Source organism: Rosa rugosa, chromosome 1 (assembly GCF_958449725.1).
Source record: "Rosa rugosa chromosome 1, drRosRugo1.1, whole genome shotgun sequence".
Taxonomy (NCBI): domain Eukaryota; kingdom Viridiplantae; phylum Streptophyta; class Magnoliopsida; order Rosales; family Rosaceae; genus Rosa; species Rosa rugosa.
Genome location: NC_084820.1, coordinates 26,957,918 through 26,976,911, shown reverse-complemented (window position 1 = coordinate 26,976,911; position 18,994 = coordinate 26,957,918). Strand labels below are relative to the sequence as shown.

At 38.2% G+C, this 18,994-nt stretch overlaps 2 protein-coding genes and 1 pseudogene across 3 annotated transcripts in view; 1 reads left to right on the top strand and 2 right to left on the bottom strand.

Moving 5' to 3' along the window:
- The window catches only part of LOC133724472 (uncharacterized), a 38,618-nt gene extending 27,303 nt beyond the window's left edge, over nt 1-11,315 (bottom strand). The window contains exons 1-3 of one of the 2 annotated variants that reach the window (XM_062151225.1): nt 11,045-11,315; nt 10,871-10,959; nt 9,132-9,516 (exon numbers count right to left, since the gene is read on the bottom strand). In XM_062151225.1, coding sequence (XP_062007209.1) covers nt 9,382-9,516; nt 10,871-10,959; nt 11,045-11,213 — 393 coding nt within the window. In that variant the 5' untranslated portion in view covers nt 11,214-11,315 and the 3' untranslated portion in view covers nt 9,132-9,381. Of the gene's footprint in view, nt 1-9,131; nt 9,517-10,870; nt 10,960-11,044 lie in introns of those variants that run through there. The other variant, XM_062151226.1, reaches the window with a different exon arrangement.
- LOC133727377 (G-type lectin S-receptor-like serine/threonine-protein kinase LECRK3) lies at nt 127-3,451 on the top strand (annotated as a pseudogene).
- Nucleotides 4,119-6,825, bottom strand: LOC133727360 (G-type lectin S-receptor-like serine/threonine-protein kinase LECRK3). Its single transcript, XM_062154957.1, has one exon. The coding sequence runs from the start codon at nt 6,591-6,593 to the stop codon at nt 4,251-4,253; it is 2,343 nt and encodes a 780-aa protein (XP_062010941.1). The 5' UTR covers nt 6,594-6,825; the 3' UTR covers nt 4,119-4,250.
- Nucleotides 11,316-18,994: the final 7,679 nt, after the last annotated feature.

Sequence of the window (18,994 nt, the reverse complement as noted above, 5' to 3'; positions counted from 1 at the left end):
GGACCTTTGAAGCTAGACTATTAAAAATTTGGAAGACTTTGACTTGGTTTACTTCCAATCAATCCTATATCTTATATAAAAGCAAAAGAAAGGAGAAAAAATCAAAAAACATAGAGTTACTATTCTTGCATGGCTTTTCTTGTAGGCTGTCTTCTTGCCTTTGCAGTTATCCTGAATGCTGAAGCAAAAGCGGGGCCATCTAATATAAGCACTGACTCTTCTTTAACACCCACTTCCAACCCCTCGTGGTTGTCAAGCTCCGGTCTGTATGCCTTCGGCTTTTATAAGCAAGGCAATGGCTATGCTGTCGGGATAGTACTGCTTGCTGGAATGCCTGAAAAGACTGTAGTCTGGACTGCAAAACGTGATCACCCCTTGGTCTCCAACAATGCCACCTTGCTCTTTACATCTGGCGGGCTTTCGTTGCAATCGACTCAAGGCGAAACATCTGTGGCGACTATTACTCAGACTGCTTTCTCTGCTTCAATGCTTGACTCGGGTAACTTTGTACTATACGACTCTGATCAGGAAATAGTATGGCAAAGTTTTGACTTTCCAACTGATACTATCTTGCCAAAACAGCGTTTGAGAGCAGGGGAATTGCTGTACTCTGCTAAATCCGAAAGTAATAGCTCAACCGGCATTTTCCGTCTCAGTATGCAAACTGATGGAAACCTTGTTCAGTTCCCGGTATCTGCCCCGGCAAGTACTCCGTATGAGTACTATACATCTAAGACACCAGGAAGTGGAGAGAATGTGACACTAAACCTGGATGTTGATGGCCATCTCTACTTACTCAACAACACTGGTTTTACTATACACAATTTTACGAATGGAGCTACTGATGAAGGCAAATCTTATCTTGTGAGACTCGATGTAGATGGAATTCTTCGCTTGTATTCATATAGTTTGAAGCAGAATGGAAACTGGTCAGTTGAGTGGTCATCTACAAGAGACAAGTGTGACCCTTTAGGTCTATGCGGATTTAATAGTTACTGTGTCACAAGAGATATGGAAGCTGATTGCAAATGCCTTCCAGGATTTGAGTCTATCACGCCAGGGGATCAGACTTCAGGCTGTGGGAGGAATATAGTTGCAGATATTTGCAAGTCAGAGAATGAAAACTTCACATACATCATGGAAGAACTGCCCAGCACAAGATGGCAAAATTTTGCATACATGACTTTGTCATTATCAGACAAAGAAGAGTGCAACAAGGCCTGCTTGGAGGATTGCAACTGTGAAGCCGCACTTTTCGCAGATGGAAGCTGCAAAAAGCAGAGGCTTCCTTTGACTTATGGAAGAAGAATGTTAGATATTCCAAACTCAGCTTTCATCAAAGTTGGTATTTCTAAACCTCCAGCTACAGATAATATTATCCATCCAAAGGGAAACAAGAAAGAAGGTCGAGTTGCAGTCCTTATTGTTGGAGTTTCATTTACTTCTTTTGGGTCCATTTTGTTGGTGATCTCTAGCTGTAATTGTGTTTTGGAAACATAATGTTTGGGCTTATAAAAGGATGAATAAGCTCAATGGTGATGTTGAATGGAATGAGGATGTGGCTCCGCGACCATATGCCTATGAACAGTTAGAGAAGATGACTGATAATTTCAAGGAGGAAGTTGGTAGAGGAGCTTCGGCAACAGTTTATAAAGGGGTAATGTTGAGTGGCCAAAAGCTAGTTGCTGTGAAGAAACTAGAGAAAGTTGCAGCTGACGGAGCAAAAGAATTCGAGACTGAGATGAAAGTTATTGGCAGATCACATCACCGGAGTTTAGTACGTTTGCTTGGGTATTGCCTTGATGGACCAAAGAAGCTTTTGGTTTATGAGTACATGAGCAATGGATCACTTGCAGATATACTCTTCACACCTGAGAGGAAACCTTATTGGGAAGAAAGAATGGGAATTGCTCGAAGGATCCGGCTCCTCTAAAGTGAGGAGTCTGTGAATTTACTTTAATTTCATAAAATCTTGACACTTCACCCGATCTAAGGGTCCGAATAGTTAACACCTCACTCTACCACCAATTTTTAGAATTTTAGTTTAAACACCAATAACTTACTATTAACTCCAAAAAAAAAAAAAAAGGATTTGACGTGATCTTATGCTTCAATTCTTTCTCTGTGCTGAAACATTGCATTTGCTCTTTCTGTGTGCTTCCATGGTTGAAGAAAAATCTATACAAAATTATTGATGTGCGAGTCTTAATGATATACACAATTATGAATTCATAATTATAGAAACAATTGAGGTAGGCAATGCAAAGTGCAGGTCACTGCAAACCAAGGATTTCACTTTAGCGAAAGGCTGTGATCAATATGGGGTTTCATAAATCTTGTTATTGATAGAGGTGGTTTGTTACAACTTTGAAAAATTAATTTGAGGGTTTAAAGTTTTCTTATTGGGATTTGAAACAGATGAAATTGCATGATTAAAGCTTTTCTTTCACTACCCATGGACATGTTTCCATGGAACCACAGAGAAGCAGCAAACGCAGGTGTAAAGAAAAGAATTTTTTTTCCCAAAAAATCTCGTAGAATCCCTAATTTTTTTCTTTTGTTAATTAATAATTTTTAGATAAAATTCCAAAAATTGATGGTTTAGTGAGGTGGCAATTGTTAGGATCCTTAGATCATGTGGAGTGTCAAGATTTTATGAAATTGAAGTAAATTCACAGAGTCCTCACTTTAGAGGAGCCGGATCCTTGCTCGAAACATAGCACGGGGTTTTCTTTATCTGCATGAAGGGTGTGATACACAGATCATCCACTGTGACATAAAGCCTCAAAACATACTGATGGATGAGTTCATGTGCCCCAAAATCTCTGACTTTGGTTTGGCAAAGTTGCTTCAGCAAGACCAGACTAGAACCACTACCGGCATTAGAGGGACTAAAGGGTACGTTGCACCTGAGTGGCATAGGAAAATGCCTATTACAGTTAAAGCAGATGTTTATAGCTTTGGAATTGTGCTATTGGAGATTGTGTGCTGTCGAAGGAATGTGGACTGGAGTGTTCCTGAGGAGGAAGCTATCTTGGATGAATTGGTCTACCATTACTTCGAGAGTGGTGAGCTCAGTAAATTGCTCGGGGATGAAGAGATAAACAGAAGGCAGTTTGAAAAGGTGATTAAAGTGGGACTTTGGTGCATCCAGGATGAGCCATCGCTTCGTCCTTCTATGAAGAAGGTTTTGCTTATGTTGGAAGGGACTGTGGACATCCCAATCCCTCCGAATCCAAGTTCTTTTCTCAATAATATCTAAATTGTGTTTGAGCCTCAAGCACTGATCTAATCAAGAAATAAATTGAGCCTCGCATGTTGCATAATGATTTCACTCATGCTTCACTGACTGTATGTAATGATTGTAATTATCTTGTATTCATGATGTATTTGCTGTTTCCGTTTCCATTGCAACACGACTATCATTTGCCAAATTTTAAGTTTATAAAAATGTGACTTCCTTTTCTTTCTTTCTTTGCTGCTATGGTCTACTTTTCTTTGTTCATTGTAAGACTGCTTTTGTGTATAATCCCAAAGTGCCTGCAATTATTTCTATACCAATCTTGTATGCATCCAAATATCTTAAACGCATTCCATAGATATCTGCAGATCACAAATTGCAGCTGCATTTGGTTCGACATGCAACGCACACAAACTAGAATGTTTCAGTCTGAAAATAGAGATTCATCTGGGGCATTGCTAGATTGTTTCCATAGGAGAGATGAAGTTAGCTAAGCCATACATGCCAAGTCAAGACTCTGTAGAAGTTTAAGGTTCTGCACTAGAAAGTGACGAAAGCGAAAATCACTTTGTCTAGCCTTGACAGAGATTGTCCAGACTTTTCTTCCTTTGTTAAATTTTAGAATACAAGTTTGGATTCAAAGGACAGACCAGACCGAGTGGACCTGTCACCATAGACTTTGCATTCAAGTAATAGTCGTGTTAAAGTCTTCTGCCTTATGCATACGGTGCACAGCCTAATCTTATGCGAAACACTAAGCATACAGTGCTCCAAATATATACTATATGCATATTACATTTACTACAGATTCCTTAATCATATGAATGCTAGAGTTACAAAGTAGCTCATACTTTAAAAAGCTTTTCTATGAAGAAGTTTAGAGAGGAGCAATATATAAATCATGACGACACAAGGACATACAGAAAACAAAGTTTGCAAAGAATTCCTCGTATCCATAAACAAGTTTTTATCACATCGATCAAATGCAAAGCTCAAACAACTTGAGAATCTAGATGGTACTGAGAAATGAATTTGGACCAGGAGGAACTGGGATTTCTACAGTCCCTTCCAACATAAGCAGAACCTTCTTCATAGAAGGACGGAGCGACGGCTCATCCTGGATGCACCAAAGTCCCACTTTAACCACCCTTTCCAATTGCCTTCTGTCTATGTTTTCATCCCCAACCAATTTCGTGAGCTCACCACTCTCAAAATAATGGTAGACTAATTCATCCAAGATAGCTTCATCATGAGGAAGACTCCAGTCCACATTCCTTCGACAGCATAAAATCTCCAACAGCACAATTCCAAAGCTGTAAACATCTGCTTTAACTGTTACAGGCATTTTCCTATGCCACTCAGGCGCAACATACCCTTTAGTCCCCCTAATGCCGGTAGTGGTTCTAGTCTGCTCTGGCTGAAGCGACTTGGCCAATCCGAAGTCAGAGATTTTTGGGCACATGTACTCATCCATCAGTATGTTTTGAGGTTTTATGTCGCAGTGAATGATCTGTGTATCACACTCTTCATGGAGATAAAGAAACCCTCGTGCTATGTTGCGTGCAATTCCCATTCTTTCTTCCCAATAAGGTCTCCTCTCAGGTGTGAAGAGTATATCCGCAAGTGAACCATTGCTCATGTACTCATACACCAAAAGCCTCTTTGGTCCATCAAGACAGTACCCAAGTAAACGGACTAAATTCCGGTGATGGGTTCTGCCAATAATTCTCATTTCAGTCTGAAATTCTTTGTCGCCTTCAGCTGCAACTTTCTCAAGTCTCTTGACAGCAACTAGCTTTTGGCTATTTTCAATCACCCCTTTGTAAACTGTTCCTGAGGTTCCTCTACCAACCTCTTCATGGAAATTATTAGTCATCTTTTCTAGCTCTTCGTAAGCATATGGTCGCGGAGCTACATCCTCATTCCACTCAGCATCACCATTGAGCTCATTCATTCTTTTATATGCCCAGACATTGTGTTTCCATAATACAATTACAGAAATCACCAACAGAATGGACCCCAGAGCAGTAAACGACACGCCAATAATCAAGAATGCAATTCTACCATTTTTCCTGCTTCCTTTTGGAACAACTGCATCCGGAGCTGGAGCTGCAGAAATCATGACAACCTTCTTCAGGAGAACTATGTTCGAAGTATCTGCTCTTCTTCCATATCTCAAAGGAAGCCTCTGCTTTCTGCAGCTTGAACCGTCAAAAACTGCAGCCTGACAGTTCAAATCCTCCAGACAGGCCTGTTTGCAATCTTCTTTACCTGGAGATGACAGAGCCATATATGGCTCATCCTCCCATGCGGTGCTGTCCAGTTCTTGCATGGTGTAGTTGCAATTCCAGTTCTTTGATTTGCAAACATCTCCAACAGAAGAATTTCTCTCACAACCTGAAGCCTGATCTCCCGGGTTGACATATTCGAATCCAGGAAGACATCTACACTCAATTGCTGCCCCCATTGTGACACAATAGCTATTAATTCCGCATATACCTTTAGGGTTACATCTATCCGTTGAAGATGACCATTCAGTGGACCAATTTCCTTTCTGTTTCAGATCATATGAATACAGACGAAAAATCCCATCTGCATCAATTCTCATAAGATAAGATTTTCCTCGAGTGGGAAGACCTCCATCGGCGAGATTCAATAAATTTCCACCAGTATCATTGAGCAAGTAGAGACGACCATCAACACCTAAATTAAGGGACACATTTGTTCCTGCTCTATCTGTGTTAGATGTATAGTACGCATATTGAACACCACCATCTGGTCCAGTGTCAACAGGGTACTGGACAAGGTTTCCATCACCTTGCATAGCGAGACGGAAAATGCCTGATGAGTGATTAGTTTCTGATTTAGCAGACAGAAGTTCCTTCCCTGCTAGCAGTGGTTGAGTGGGCAACAAGGTATCAGTTGGGTACTGGAAGCTTTGCCATACTATTGCCCGACTCGCATTGTACAGCACAAAATTACCCGAATCAAGCATCGAAGCAGAAGAAATAGGCATTGGAGACTCAACCACCAAACTTCGCCCGCCTTCTGTCGACTGCAAGGCAATCCCATCACTTGTGAAGAACAAGGTGGCATTGTCTGAGACTAGTCCACCATCTCGATCTGCAGTCCACACCACAGTCTTTTGGGGGACTGCAGCAACAACTATCCCCACAGCAAAGCCATTGCCTTGCTTGTAAAAGCCAAAGGCATACATACCGGAACGAGACAACCATGAGGAGTTGGTAGTGGGTGTTAAAGCAGATCCCCTGCTTATATTAGACTGCAGTTGTTGTGCTTCAGCATAATTGAAGAATGCAAAGGCAAGAAGATAACAAACTATAAAAGCCATATCTCAATGAGACTTCTCTACCTTTTTTCCCCTCCTTTTTTTTTTTTTTTCCTTAAAACAGTCCACAAAATTGGTTGTAGCCTGAAGTTCTTATTCTAAAGTTGCTTTAATGCTAGTAATGAACCTGTTACCTGTAGGTGCCCGTTCTCTCTGTAGGAATGACTTGCTTTAGCCAAGTCAAGTCCACTCTTCAGAAAATGTCAAGGTTCAAAGGTCCTCACAAATGAGCGTCTTTTGCAAGTTGTGTCACTATAGCCTGAAACTTCTTTAAGGACCTTGGAACCTAAAGACAAGGCAAAGTCTGAAACTTCCAATGAACTTGAAAAGTGATGAGGCTGTATTTTCTCATGCCTTGACTGGGATAATATTGACTTTTCTTGCTCTGCCTATCACTAAATTATGGTTCTCGTTCGCAATTACGACAGGATTAATAGATAATAACTAGCGACCTTCAGGCTGTAGGTGTAATTACTGCTCAGGAAAAGATGATGAGGTATGTCGTAAAAACATTTATTAACAGACTGATCATGTCAACTTTGGCTGCTATTTTACTCACTCCACTCAAGGTTTCATGTGAAAACCTCAGCTAAGCCATAAAGAAATTAAAGAGCAAAGAGGCAACCAACAATGACTCCATATTCTAGATCAAGATGAAAAATCCAAGTCACCACCACTGCTACCCCAATTACCTTCCACCTAAGGTGGGGGTTTGGGATGGGGACGAGGAGACCATCGAGAGAGGGGCTGTGTATTTCCGTTTGAAAAACGGGAAAATGAGGGCGCTAGAGATTTTTCGGGGTGGGGGACAATGCAACAATGGTTCAAGTCTTGTCGAATGGAAAAATCTGAATATTTTGACCATCATAGATTTGGTCGGGATCCAAGTTTTTCAGCTTAAAGTACTTTAAGCTGAAGACGAACAGATCTAAAAGAGGTGAACACGTTATGACAGATCCAATCTGCATTAATGCACAACTCAGATGAAAGCTTTTAACATCGAACCAACCAGATTTGATTTCTCAGGTTCTAGAAACGTCCGATGTCAACAGCAACGATTTATAGAGGATGAATGTGTCATGACCTAATTGCAACCAGAATTACAATGTAAAATAAAATAGACTAGATGAAGCAGATAGAGTTGGAGGATTAGAAAAATCTCCACCCAACTTTAAGGACATTCAAATTGGGGGTGAGGCTATTTGAACCTACAAATCAATCAGTTCACTAATTTCTGCACATTTTGATTCCAACCAAACTTGTAGGGAAGTCTTTTTGTTTCCCATCCCTACCTATGTGTTCTGAACCAAAACGGTGCATTTAATCAGTAGCTAAGGTCATGGCCTTTTTTTTTATTATTATTATTTGAAAGAAAAAAAGAAACGTTATGTTCAAATGTGAAAATATCTTTCATTAAAAAACAGAAAAACAAAAAATCTTTGAAGGACTACCTGAATCTGTGAGGATTCAAATGGAATCACCTTTAAATTTGTGCTCGCTATTTGAAATAGCCAACCCTATCTAGGATGATGGCTGTTTGATATTCGACAGCAGGCAAACATTAAAACTAGAGAAAATTTTACAAAGAGTACCCGAATTAAGGCCCATTCTAAATTTTAGTACCCGACTATTCAAAACTATCACATTGGTACCCGATGTTTGAAATCCGACCCAACAATCGTACACGCCGTTACTAACGGTGTTAAGTAGCACATTTTGAGGGATATTTTAGTCATTTCATGTCTTAATCCAATTTTTTTTTTTAATTAAAAAAATTTATGAGACCAATTTTTTTTTGTTTTTACATATGATGCAACTGGTCTCATAAATGGGGAGAAAATCAAGGAGAGAGAAACCAAGTTGCAATGAATAAAAAAAAAAAATGGATTAAGACATGAAGTGACTAAAATATCCCTCAAAATGTGCTACTTAACACCGTTACTAACGGCGTGTACGATTGTTGGGTCGGACTTTAAACATCAGGTACTAAAGTTTAGAATGGGCCTTAGTTCGGGTACTCTTTGTAAAATTTTCCCTTAAAACTATATCAACTAAATGGTTTTTGGTGAAGTAAAATGGAAAAATAGAAAACATTCAACATATGTTGATGTCCTGCTTCTAGCAAGATAGTTTGGAAAAGGGATTATAATGTGTGGTAAGTTAAGAGATGCTTTCATCACAAATAGATTGGTTTGAGCCTTGGAGCCTGCAAGAGCCACAAGGTTATCCAACTTTAACGATGATAACGCCTTGAAGTTCAGATTCCTTAAAAAGCAGGTCTACAAGAGGTCAATACAGAAGTTGCATCCACCATTGAAATTTAATGGAAAAAAAAAAAAAAAACAAGAACAAGAACAAGGAAGACATTGCAGATAATGTGTACATAATTCTGTTCACCAAGAAAACGTGTAAAATACTTTTTCTTGAACTGAGTAAGATGCATAGTGCAGTAAGGTATTATAAAATCTATCTAACACCGGTACACAAGATAAAGGAATAAAATTAGAATATCATGAAGAATGAATTATGAAGACAATAATATTTGAGACAGTTAACATGTAATTATATTATTAACCGATTAAGTTTAGGCATAATTTTCTTTTATAAAGAAGTAACTATTTGTAGTAAACAGGGAACAGAATACAAATTTTGAAGCATCTAAACCATCAGTGGGGAAACTTTTCTATAAACACAGATAGAACTGGACAAATCAAGTATGACTTGGTTAGGTGCTAACATCAAGCTTCACAAGTTCACACCCAATTCAAAGATCATATTTACATCTCTCACTCTATGAGCTGCACTTTGAAGCTTTATCCAGAATGTCAAAAACACTTTGTAGAGTCATCTCCTCTACAATAACAACCTTGTCTCTTGATTTAGAGCCACATCCAATAGAAAGCTGCCTTCTTTTTACACCTAAAACCTGTAATTCGAGAAGAATATATGAAGTTTTCACATGTGACAGCTTGACTAGACCAATTACAGAACCAAACATTTTATAGAAAATTTACTAGAAAAGTATAATATGATAATAAACATCAGACCCTTGAAATTTTAGGCCTCATTCTGTGCCACCCATTGCAGAAATTACTGATCTTCTCCTTAAAGAAACAGATATGAATGTCTCTTCAAACTTTCTTCAATATCTGTTCTGTCTTTATGGGGGAAAATATTAAGTTATGCATGTATTTGTGTAAATCTGTGTGTTGTGTGTGTGTGTGGGGGGGGATCTAGTACGTATTTTCAAGCAAAACCATACCTTAAGTCACTTAAACAAATGGTTTCTAGCTAATTTTGGACGAGTAGTACTCAGTGACCTGTGAAGGGATTTCAACTTTATTCTTAGGAACAAAGAGAAACCCATCTAAATTGTTGCCATTCTTAGTCACACTAAACATGATCTTAAGGGGACTCGACTACAATCAACATTCTGAAACATAATGAAAGACAAGAGCTTCCATCCACCCATGTGCCTTTGCAGAATCGCATCCAAGGAGTTTGTTTCACCATTCAAAACACCACTTATGCCACTTACATCTATTGCTAGTTCAATACTTATCCCCTTTGCATGCCTCAAATCACTTTCCCAACAAAGTTTGCTTACAGGTACTAGAGCTTTCCGACTAAAAACCACTTTTCTTGAATAGGAGAACAAGTACCCTTCAAACTTGGGAAGTAGTATTTCACTATTTCTTAACCAAGCCCTTTGCCAGTCTCCACCATAAACTTAACCTGCGTATCTTTATCTATAAAACCTATCCTTAAACTAACCTCATGAGCATCCTATTGCACTGCATACATGTCAACAAGTACACAACCTCCCTATTAGTCATCATTATTCCTGTAAATATGTAACCATACTTTTGAAGTCTCTGGATTGTGCTGAGATTTCTAATTACAAGAAGTCAAAACAAACTCATACTTTCGCTTAAGCTTTCATCACAAAAGGACCAGCATTCTGGCAGTGCATTTCAATCCCGCCACTCTCCCGTCTCAGTTGCTAAATATCACTAATAAAAACCAGATGTTCTTCTCCTCAAGTATTCACTAAGGAAACAATTTTCCTCTTCATGGAATAGAAACAAAGCTCAACTATATTTTTTCTCAAAGTAAGTTTCTTTTCAACTTTGAACACTCGGGAGCTTCGTCTAGAGCTTAACCATTCTAGGCACAATTTCTTGGAGCTATGCTAAGCCACACTACATCACATTTCCTTCATGTATGAATTACAAAGCCAATCATCTCTCTTACGATCTCCAAATAACCAAAATCCTTACCGAACTAATGTAGTCGAGTAGGGCGGCGTTAGCTTCGCCGTCCTTTGCAGGGGCGTCGATCTGGACACCCAACGCCTCATCACTGAAATCTTCATTCAAAAAGAAAAGCAAAGATTACAGGAATGCAGAGATGATGAAATTGAAGATTGAAAAAGGGAAAAGAGAGAGAGAGACCAGTGATGGAGGCGAGTTTGGAGCCAGGCTTGGCGTGGATGGTGATGGCGACGGAGGAGGGAGGTACGGAGCGAATACATGCCGGGAAATTGTTGGTAGCGGAGGACTGAGTCGACTCGGTGGCGGCGGCAGGTTTGGCCTTGGCCTTTCCCTTCTTCGCTGGAGCCATCTCCTCTTTCTTCTCCCCCGCCTCGCTCCTCGCCGCTTCGCACCTCACCGCTTCGAAGCTAAATTACGTATTACCCCCGTCGTGTAACTCTGATCGCGTCAAAGAAAGCATATGAGTCAAAAAAAAAAAAAAAAAAAATTATAGATATATATATCTACAGATCCTATCCAGAGCGAGGCCTCGCTCTGAAATTAAAGTGCGATGTTGGAGTTTAGAGTCACTTTTCGGTCTCATATCCACATCTCGACCGTTCAATTTTTAGGTACTAATATATAGATCATCTCTGCAAAATTTCAACCAAATTGATAATCTTTAAGGTATCTAACTCGCTTAAACCAATGGACGAACTGAATCTGTCCAACCTGAACCGTACTAGCTTTAAGGCAGTTATCAATGCCTTAACGACCATCAATTTGGCTGAAATTTTGCATAGATGATCTATACATTAGTACCTAAAAACTGAACGGTCGAGATGTGGATATGCAACCGAATAGTGACCCTAAACTCCAACCTCGCACTTTAATTTCAGAGCGAGGCCTCGCTCTTGATAGGATCTGTCTATATCTATACTATTATTAAGAGAAGAGGCTTTGTTAGCCAAAATAAAAATTTTTGACAAAAATGACCCTAAAACATTAAAATACTTTGAGAATTAATTAAATCACAAGGGCCATTATAACAATTGCAAATTATATTTTTATTAAAAAAAATAAACAAAATAAATCCCACAAATTCCACTTTTCTCTCCCACTAGCCTCTCTCTGCAATAACTGTTTTCATCCATTATTTTTTTTTCTTTTTTTTTTTCTGAAAAGAAAAATACATATACATGCAGAGCATGTGTAGAGAAATACTAGTTATTATTAAGAGAGAACCCACTTTGTCTAACAAAGTGGGTGTGAATTTACTTAAATATCCTTAGACTATAGGTTAATTTAAAATACTTTTTAATATATGAGAGGTGTTATCGTAAATAGTAAAATATAAATATAAATAAAAATTCAAAAAAAAAAAAAATTTAAGTAAAGTGCGATGTTGGAGTTTAGAGTCACTTTTCGGTCTCATATCCACATCTCGACCGTTCAATTTTTAGGTACTAATATATAGATCATCTCTGCAAAATTTCAACCAAATTGATAATCTTTAAGGTATCTAACTCGCTTAAACCAATGGACGAACTGAATCTGTCCAACCTGAACCGTACTAGCTTTAAGGCAGTTATCAATGCCTTAACGACCATCAATTTGGCTGAAATTTTGCATAGATGATCTATACATTAGTACCTAAAAACTGAACGGTCGAGATGTGGATATGCAACCGAATAGTGACCCTAAACTCCAACCTCGCACTTTAATTTCAGAGCGAGGCCTCGCTCTTGATAGGATCTGTCTATATCTATACTATTATTAAGAGAAGAGGCTTTGTTAGCCAAAATAAAAATTTTTGACAAAAATGACCCTAAAACATTAAAATACTTTGAGAATTAATTAAATCACAAGGGCCATTATAACAATTGCAAATTATATTTTTATTAAAAAAAATAAACAAAATAAATCCCACAAATTCCACTTTTCTCTCCCACTAGCCTCTCTCTGCAATAACTGTTTTCATCCATTATTTTTTTTTCTTTTTTTTTTTCTGAAAAGAAAAATACATATACATGCAGAGCATGTGTAGAGAAATACTAGTTATTATTAAGAGAGAACCCACTTTGTCTAACAAAGTGGGTGTGAATTTACTTAAATATCCTTAGACTATAGGTTAATTTAAAATACTTTTTAATATATGAGAGGTGTTATCGTAAATAGTAAAATATAAATATAAATAAAAATTCAAAAAAAAAAAAAATTTGATCTCACTTTCTACCGATATAACTTCCCACATCTTACCGTTATAACTTCCTACTTTTTTTTCCTCCAAAAAGTAAAAATAAGAATAAAAATAGATACATGTGTCAATAAAGACTAGTATATATATATAGAGCCTTTCTACTAAGGGATCCTTTTTTTTTTTTTGTCTTTTCTAAGGATAGAGCATTAGACCAACTTTTCGATCATATTTTTGCATTTCAACCGTTCAGTTTTTAGGTCCTAATGTGTAGATCACTTCTATAAATTTTCAGTCAAATTGATTATCGTTAAGGCATTCAAAATAGCGATTTAAGATTATAAGTATGAACGGTTCAAGTTTGATAGATTTGGTTCGTCCGTTGATTTAATCTAATTTGATACCTTAACGATCACCGATTTGATTGAAAATTTGCATAAATAATCTGCACATTAGGACCTAAAAGCTAAACGGTTGAGATGCAAAAATATAATCGAAAAGTTGGTCTAATGCCCTATCCCTAGAAAAACCAAAAGAATGAATCCCTTAATGGAAAGGCCCTATATATATATATATATATATATATATATATATATATATATATATATATATATGGAGAGGAATCTCTCCTAGAGCTTCTTATTTGCCTAAGCTTCCTAACCTTTTCACGAGAAAGTGACACGTGTACAGAATGAATCTAACGGATGATATGAGTTTTTCCTCCTACTTTATTATTTTATCTTGTCAATCCTTCCTCTGACCAAGTTCTACTCCTTCGTCTTCTTCAAGTTCAAACTCAAGACTTTCAACACCTCATCATCTTTCTCTCAAATCATGGTCATAGACTCATAGCAGAGCTTATTTTTATTTGTTCCCTTCCTTATTTATCTAAGTCTTGCCATTATTTTTCTTTGCTCTTCTTAATTGATGTTCATAATTTTTGTCTAATAGTCAGGAGGGGTTGTAAATAATTCATAGCCTACCCATCTCGAAAAATAGAGGATGATGGAATTGAAGCATAAGAAAGTTTATTCCGTGAAATCTTTGAACAGAAAACAATGATTTTTGACTGGTGGGTCATTTTGTTTTAGCTCTCATTTAGATTGAAATCTATCTGTCTTCATGTTTTTTTTTTAATCTTTTTTCTTTTCTTTAAATGGTGTTGTTGTTCATATCTGGGTTTTGTTCGATCTGCTACAAGATTTTTGTCTTAATCTTTGATTTCTTGGTTTTCTTCCTTCTACCCCTAACTCTCTTTCTTTGTTCATTAGAATCGAAGATAGTTGTTCTTCCTTATCATGGATTTTTTTTTTTCACAAACTAACACAACACATGAAGGAGAGACTCACCCTCCCATTTCCATATTAAACCAAAATCCAGATAACTCAATGACACAGATAAGATTTTTTCTATGCAATTTTGGGTTGTGAGAGTGAAGACCAGGAGGAAAAGAAGAGCATAAGAGAGAGAAGAGAAAGGAAAAGAATAACAGAAGAGAGAGAAAGAGAAGAAAGAAAGTGGCTGTGAAGGAAAAAGGAAGGGAAATAAAATTGAGAAATTGTAGACCATTAGATTTGAGAGATCCACATGTCTTTATCTGCTTCAAAGCTTAGGAAGCTCAGGTAAATAAAGAGCTTAGGAGAGGATCATCTCCCATATATATATATATATATAGCATGTGCCCACACTCTATGTGTGTGGGTGTTTTCTTTTTTAGTAAGGAAGTAGGTAGTTTCTTAACTAAAGCAGTTTTCTACAACAATAACTATAATTTATTTTATTTTAAGGAATTTAAACTTTTTTATTTTTTAAAATTGACATTATTGTCCATGTTGGTTATTTCAATTTCTAAAGTTTTTTAATATTAGAGGATTATATTCGTCAAATTTTTCAGTTTTGGAGAGTAAGCTCTCTTCTCTTAATAATAGTATATATATATATATATAGCGAGGCCTCGTTTTGAAATTAAAGTGCGCTTTTAGAGTTTAGGGTCACTTTTCGGTCACATATCCACATCTCGACCGTTCAATTTTTAAGTACTAATGTATAGATCATCTCTGCAAAATTTTAGCCAAATTGATAGTCATTAAGGTATCCAACTCTCTTAAACCAATGGACGAACTGAATCTGAAGATCATCAATTTGGCGGAAATTTTGCATAGATGATCTATACATTAGTACCTAAAAACTGAACGGTCGATGTGGATATAAGACCGAAAAGTGACCCTAAACTCTAACATAACACTTTAATTTCAGAGCAAGGCCTCGCTCTGGATAAATATTATATTGTTTAAGTAAATCTAGAATATGTGTCTGGCTCAAACTCTAGGTTACTTGCTCTAGTTGTAATAGGATTCGTATTAGAGATAATCTTGGAGAATCTGAATAGATATACAATCAATGTACGATTATGTTTCCACATACAACTTTATCTCTATGCTTGTAATCATCTATATAAGGAGGCCCCAATTATCTATGAAAGCACGACTCAATTCTCTCCCAATTTCAGTTTTCTTAAAACATGTTATCAGCACGAAGCCCTAACCCTGAAACCCTAATTCCGTAGCCCTCAAATCCTAGCAACCACCGTCGCACACCTTGAAGCCCCCAATCCCAAGAGCCCAGAACCGGCGGCGGAGTTATTGGAACTGGCCGGAAAAGTACCGAACCGGCCCCCAGAAGAGAAAAAGGATCCTTGCCCGGTTTGCGACCTTCCAAACTTCCATCTACCGTCAAATTTGGTCACAAACAGCGCCTTAACTCCAGAATCCGGGAACTAGAAACATAAGTCCCAAGATCGGCCGGAAAGCTATCGGATTGGACTGCAGAACCGCTGCACGTCCTTGAATCGCCGGGACTCCCAGATCGCTGCACCTGTCCTCAGTTCCGGCCAGCCCAGCACAAGGCAGAAAGAAAAGAAAAAGGAAGAAGGAGCGGCCCAAAAAAAAGAAAAGAGAGGGAGTGGGCAAAAAGAAAAGAGAAGCGGGCCTAGAAGAAGAAACGAAAGAGAACAAAAAAAAGATAGGAAGCCCACGTGCTAGCAAAAGACAAAGAAAAAAAAGAAGAAGGAAGGAAGCGGACCCACGTGCCAGAAAAGAAAAAAAAGAAGGGGAGGACGCGGCCCACTGCAAGAAGAAGAAGAAAAGAAAGAAAAAAGGGGCAGCTGCCCACATTGCCAAAAGAAGAGAAGAAAAAAAAAAAAAAAGGAAGCGGCCCACGGTCAAAGTCAAAGAAAAAAAGGTATTTTTTAAACGTTTTTGCTTCTGTTTTTCCATACTTTCAATTTCTTTTCTTTTTGTTGGGGACTTGCAATCTCCCTTCTTCTACCCCTCCTTTCTTCTTCATTGGGGTGACCAAAAGCCGAACTGTGGGGGTTTGTGCTCACTCCAAGCTTGGAGCTTATAGAGTCCTCCAAACTTAGAGTTTGTTGAGAAGTTATGATCGACCACAAACACATCATTGTTTCGATATAATCCAATACCTCTTGGAATCGAATTTCTTGGGAGCGACTACGCTCAAAATTCCTAATTTCTTAAAAGCGATTACGCTCGAAAATTCATAATGTCTTGGGAGCGATTACGCTCAAAAATTTTTATTGTTTTCGTGGTAGCATTTTTCGCTCCGAAACTAACCCTAATTTCTTGTTTTTTTCATGATGAGTAACCTGAATAAATTGAACTTTGCTCCACTGGAGACAACACGCGTAGGATACCACAAATGGGTACGAGATGTGCACCAGCATCTTAAACTGAAGGGATCATGGATACGATCCAAGAGCCAAGTCGAAACGTGCTTACTCATGCACAAGTTGCCGCTTTGGAAGCGAATAGAGCTACTATGGAGGCAAATCAAGCTAAAGCCATCATTCTCATGACAAGGCACATGAATGACGCGCTCCAGAATGAGTACCTCAATAAGAGGACCCTAGAAAGCTATGGGTAGAACTCGAGCAGCGTTTTGGCAACGTTCGTGACTCCCTGCTTCCTGATTTAGAAGTGAGATGACATAGCCTCCATTTCTGTGATTTCAAGTCTGTACTTAACTACAATTCGGATGCCATTCGTATCAAATTTTTGATAGAGTTCTGTGGAAAGAACATCATTGATACGATGTTGATCGAGAAGACTCTCTCTACCTTCCCCGCCTCTGCACTGATGATTTCTAAGAATTATTGAATTGATGTCAATCCAGGACGCATCACAATGTTTCATGAGCTTATTTGAGCCATGAATGTAGCTGAAAAGCATGACAACATCCTAGTGAAAAGCAAGTCTATTCCAGAGTCTAATTATAGTTGCGCCCCTAAGGGAGGGGGCCAGGAGCCAAACCTTAAAGCTAGGGATAATTCTGGACGTTCTGGTCCATATTCTCGCCCTAAAGAGGAAGGAAACCGCCAAGATAGGCTTGTACGGAACCGTGGAGGTCAACATGTGAAGAGAGAGGGAGGCAGATCCTCTGGTTATGGTAATGACGCCACCAAGAATAATAACAACCCTAAAGCACCTCGATCAAGGGAGTCTGACTATAATTGACAGGACCCGCTCCGGATTTCACCATGAAATCCGAGGTGACCCTGCGGGGCCCACCTTAGAAGAAATTCTATCAAAAAATTTGGCGGAACTTCCCCTAAAAATGGACTACCCAAAACCTGTACAATACACATTTACACTTCTAAACAAACCATCCTTAATCTCCTAGAGCCACCTTGCTCCCCAAATCACAACAATCTCCACAACACAACACAAAACTCAACCTAAAAGCATTAATCCCATAGGTTATCAGAGCAAATCTAATACAAAAAGTAAACAAGGAAAACGAAAATAAAAAGAATACGTGAAAGCTACGCTGTTGACTATGCCTCGACTCCATGTACGCCCAATCCCAACTAATCTAGCCAGCAACCTGGGCATTTGCAATCGAAGGGCCCAGGGGAAAGTAATTGAAAAACACGTTAGTGTGAGTGGACAAAAATAAATAATTGTAACAAAAAGAAATAAGGGAATAATTTATACTTTTCCACAATTTTTCTTTTGAAATAAAATTCTCGATGCGTGCAAGATATACAAAACTTATTTCTTAACTTTGAAAAAACATAAGAAAGAAGATAATCCAGCCCCGTTGGTTAAACAAGCAAATAAAATGGGGAAGACGAACATCACCATACTTCAATGGAGCCTCCCAGGTTCAGGTCGGGCCTCCCAGGCCCTATCCTTGACTTCGACCCACAAACACAAAGTAAGTGAAGAGGAACCTCGACTGCAACTCATGTGAGGAGGAGAACTAAAAATAAAATAACCCAAGTATGGTGGAAAAATAATATTCGAAAACAAGTAAATCCATAACGCTTCCCCAAAATCTCGCCAAAGCAAGCACGAGTACGATTCGCAACCGTACTCGGTAAATCTCGTGATAATTCTATAAAATCAACAACGTGTCCCACACGTCAAAATAATCTCAAATTAATAACAAATAGCAAGATCAATTTATAAATCATAATTTAGGATCAAAACCAAAACCCGAAACCATTGCCAAGGCATTCCCAACGCCAAAATTAAAAGTTGATAAATAACAAGAAATATAATTCCAACGAAGTCCCATTTCCCAAATCATAATCAAGATAAATCAATATCAATTTCCCAAAAGCAAATTATAATAATATGATAATTAATTAAACAAATAATTATTTCGGGAAAAACAATCGCATGCATCATTATTTAAAAACAAAAGTCCACTCACAATACTATTTTGGCGACCATGCGTACGGGTTTCTTTGTCGAGCGGTAGCTCGGTACGTCGCCCTGTACATAATTATTTGCAAATTAAATACGATTCTAAAATCAAATCCTCGTAAACTAACTTCTCCATTTCTTCTCAGATTCAACCTAAACTTCACTACTAATATCAATCCGTCGATTAGAGTAATCCTTAGCGGGAACAAGGGAAATCCGAAGGTC

Bases quoted from the DNA above. Each gene is read 5' to 3' on its own strand.
- LOC133727360 (XM_062154957.1), bottom strand. From the start codon at position 6,593: ATGGCTTTTATAGTTTGTTATCTTCTTGCCTTTGCATTCTTCAATTAT.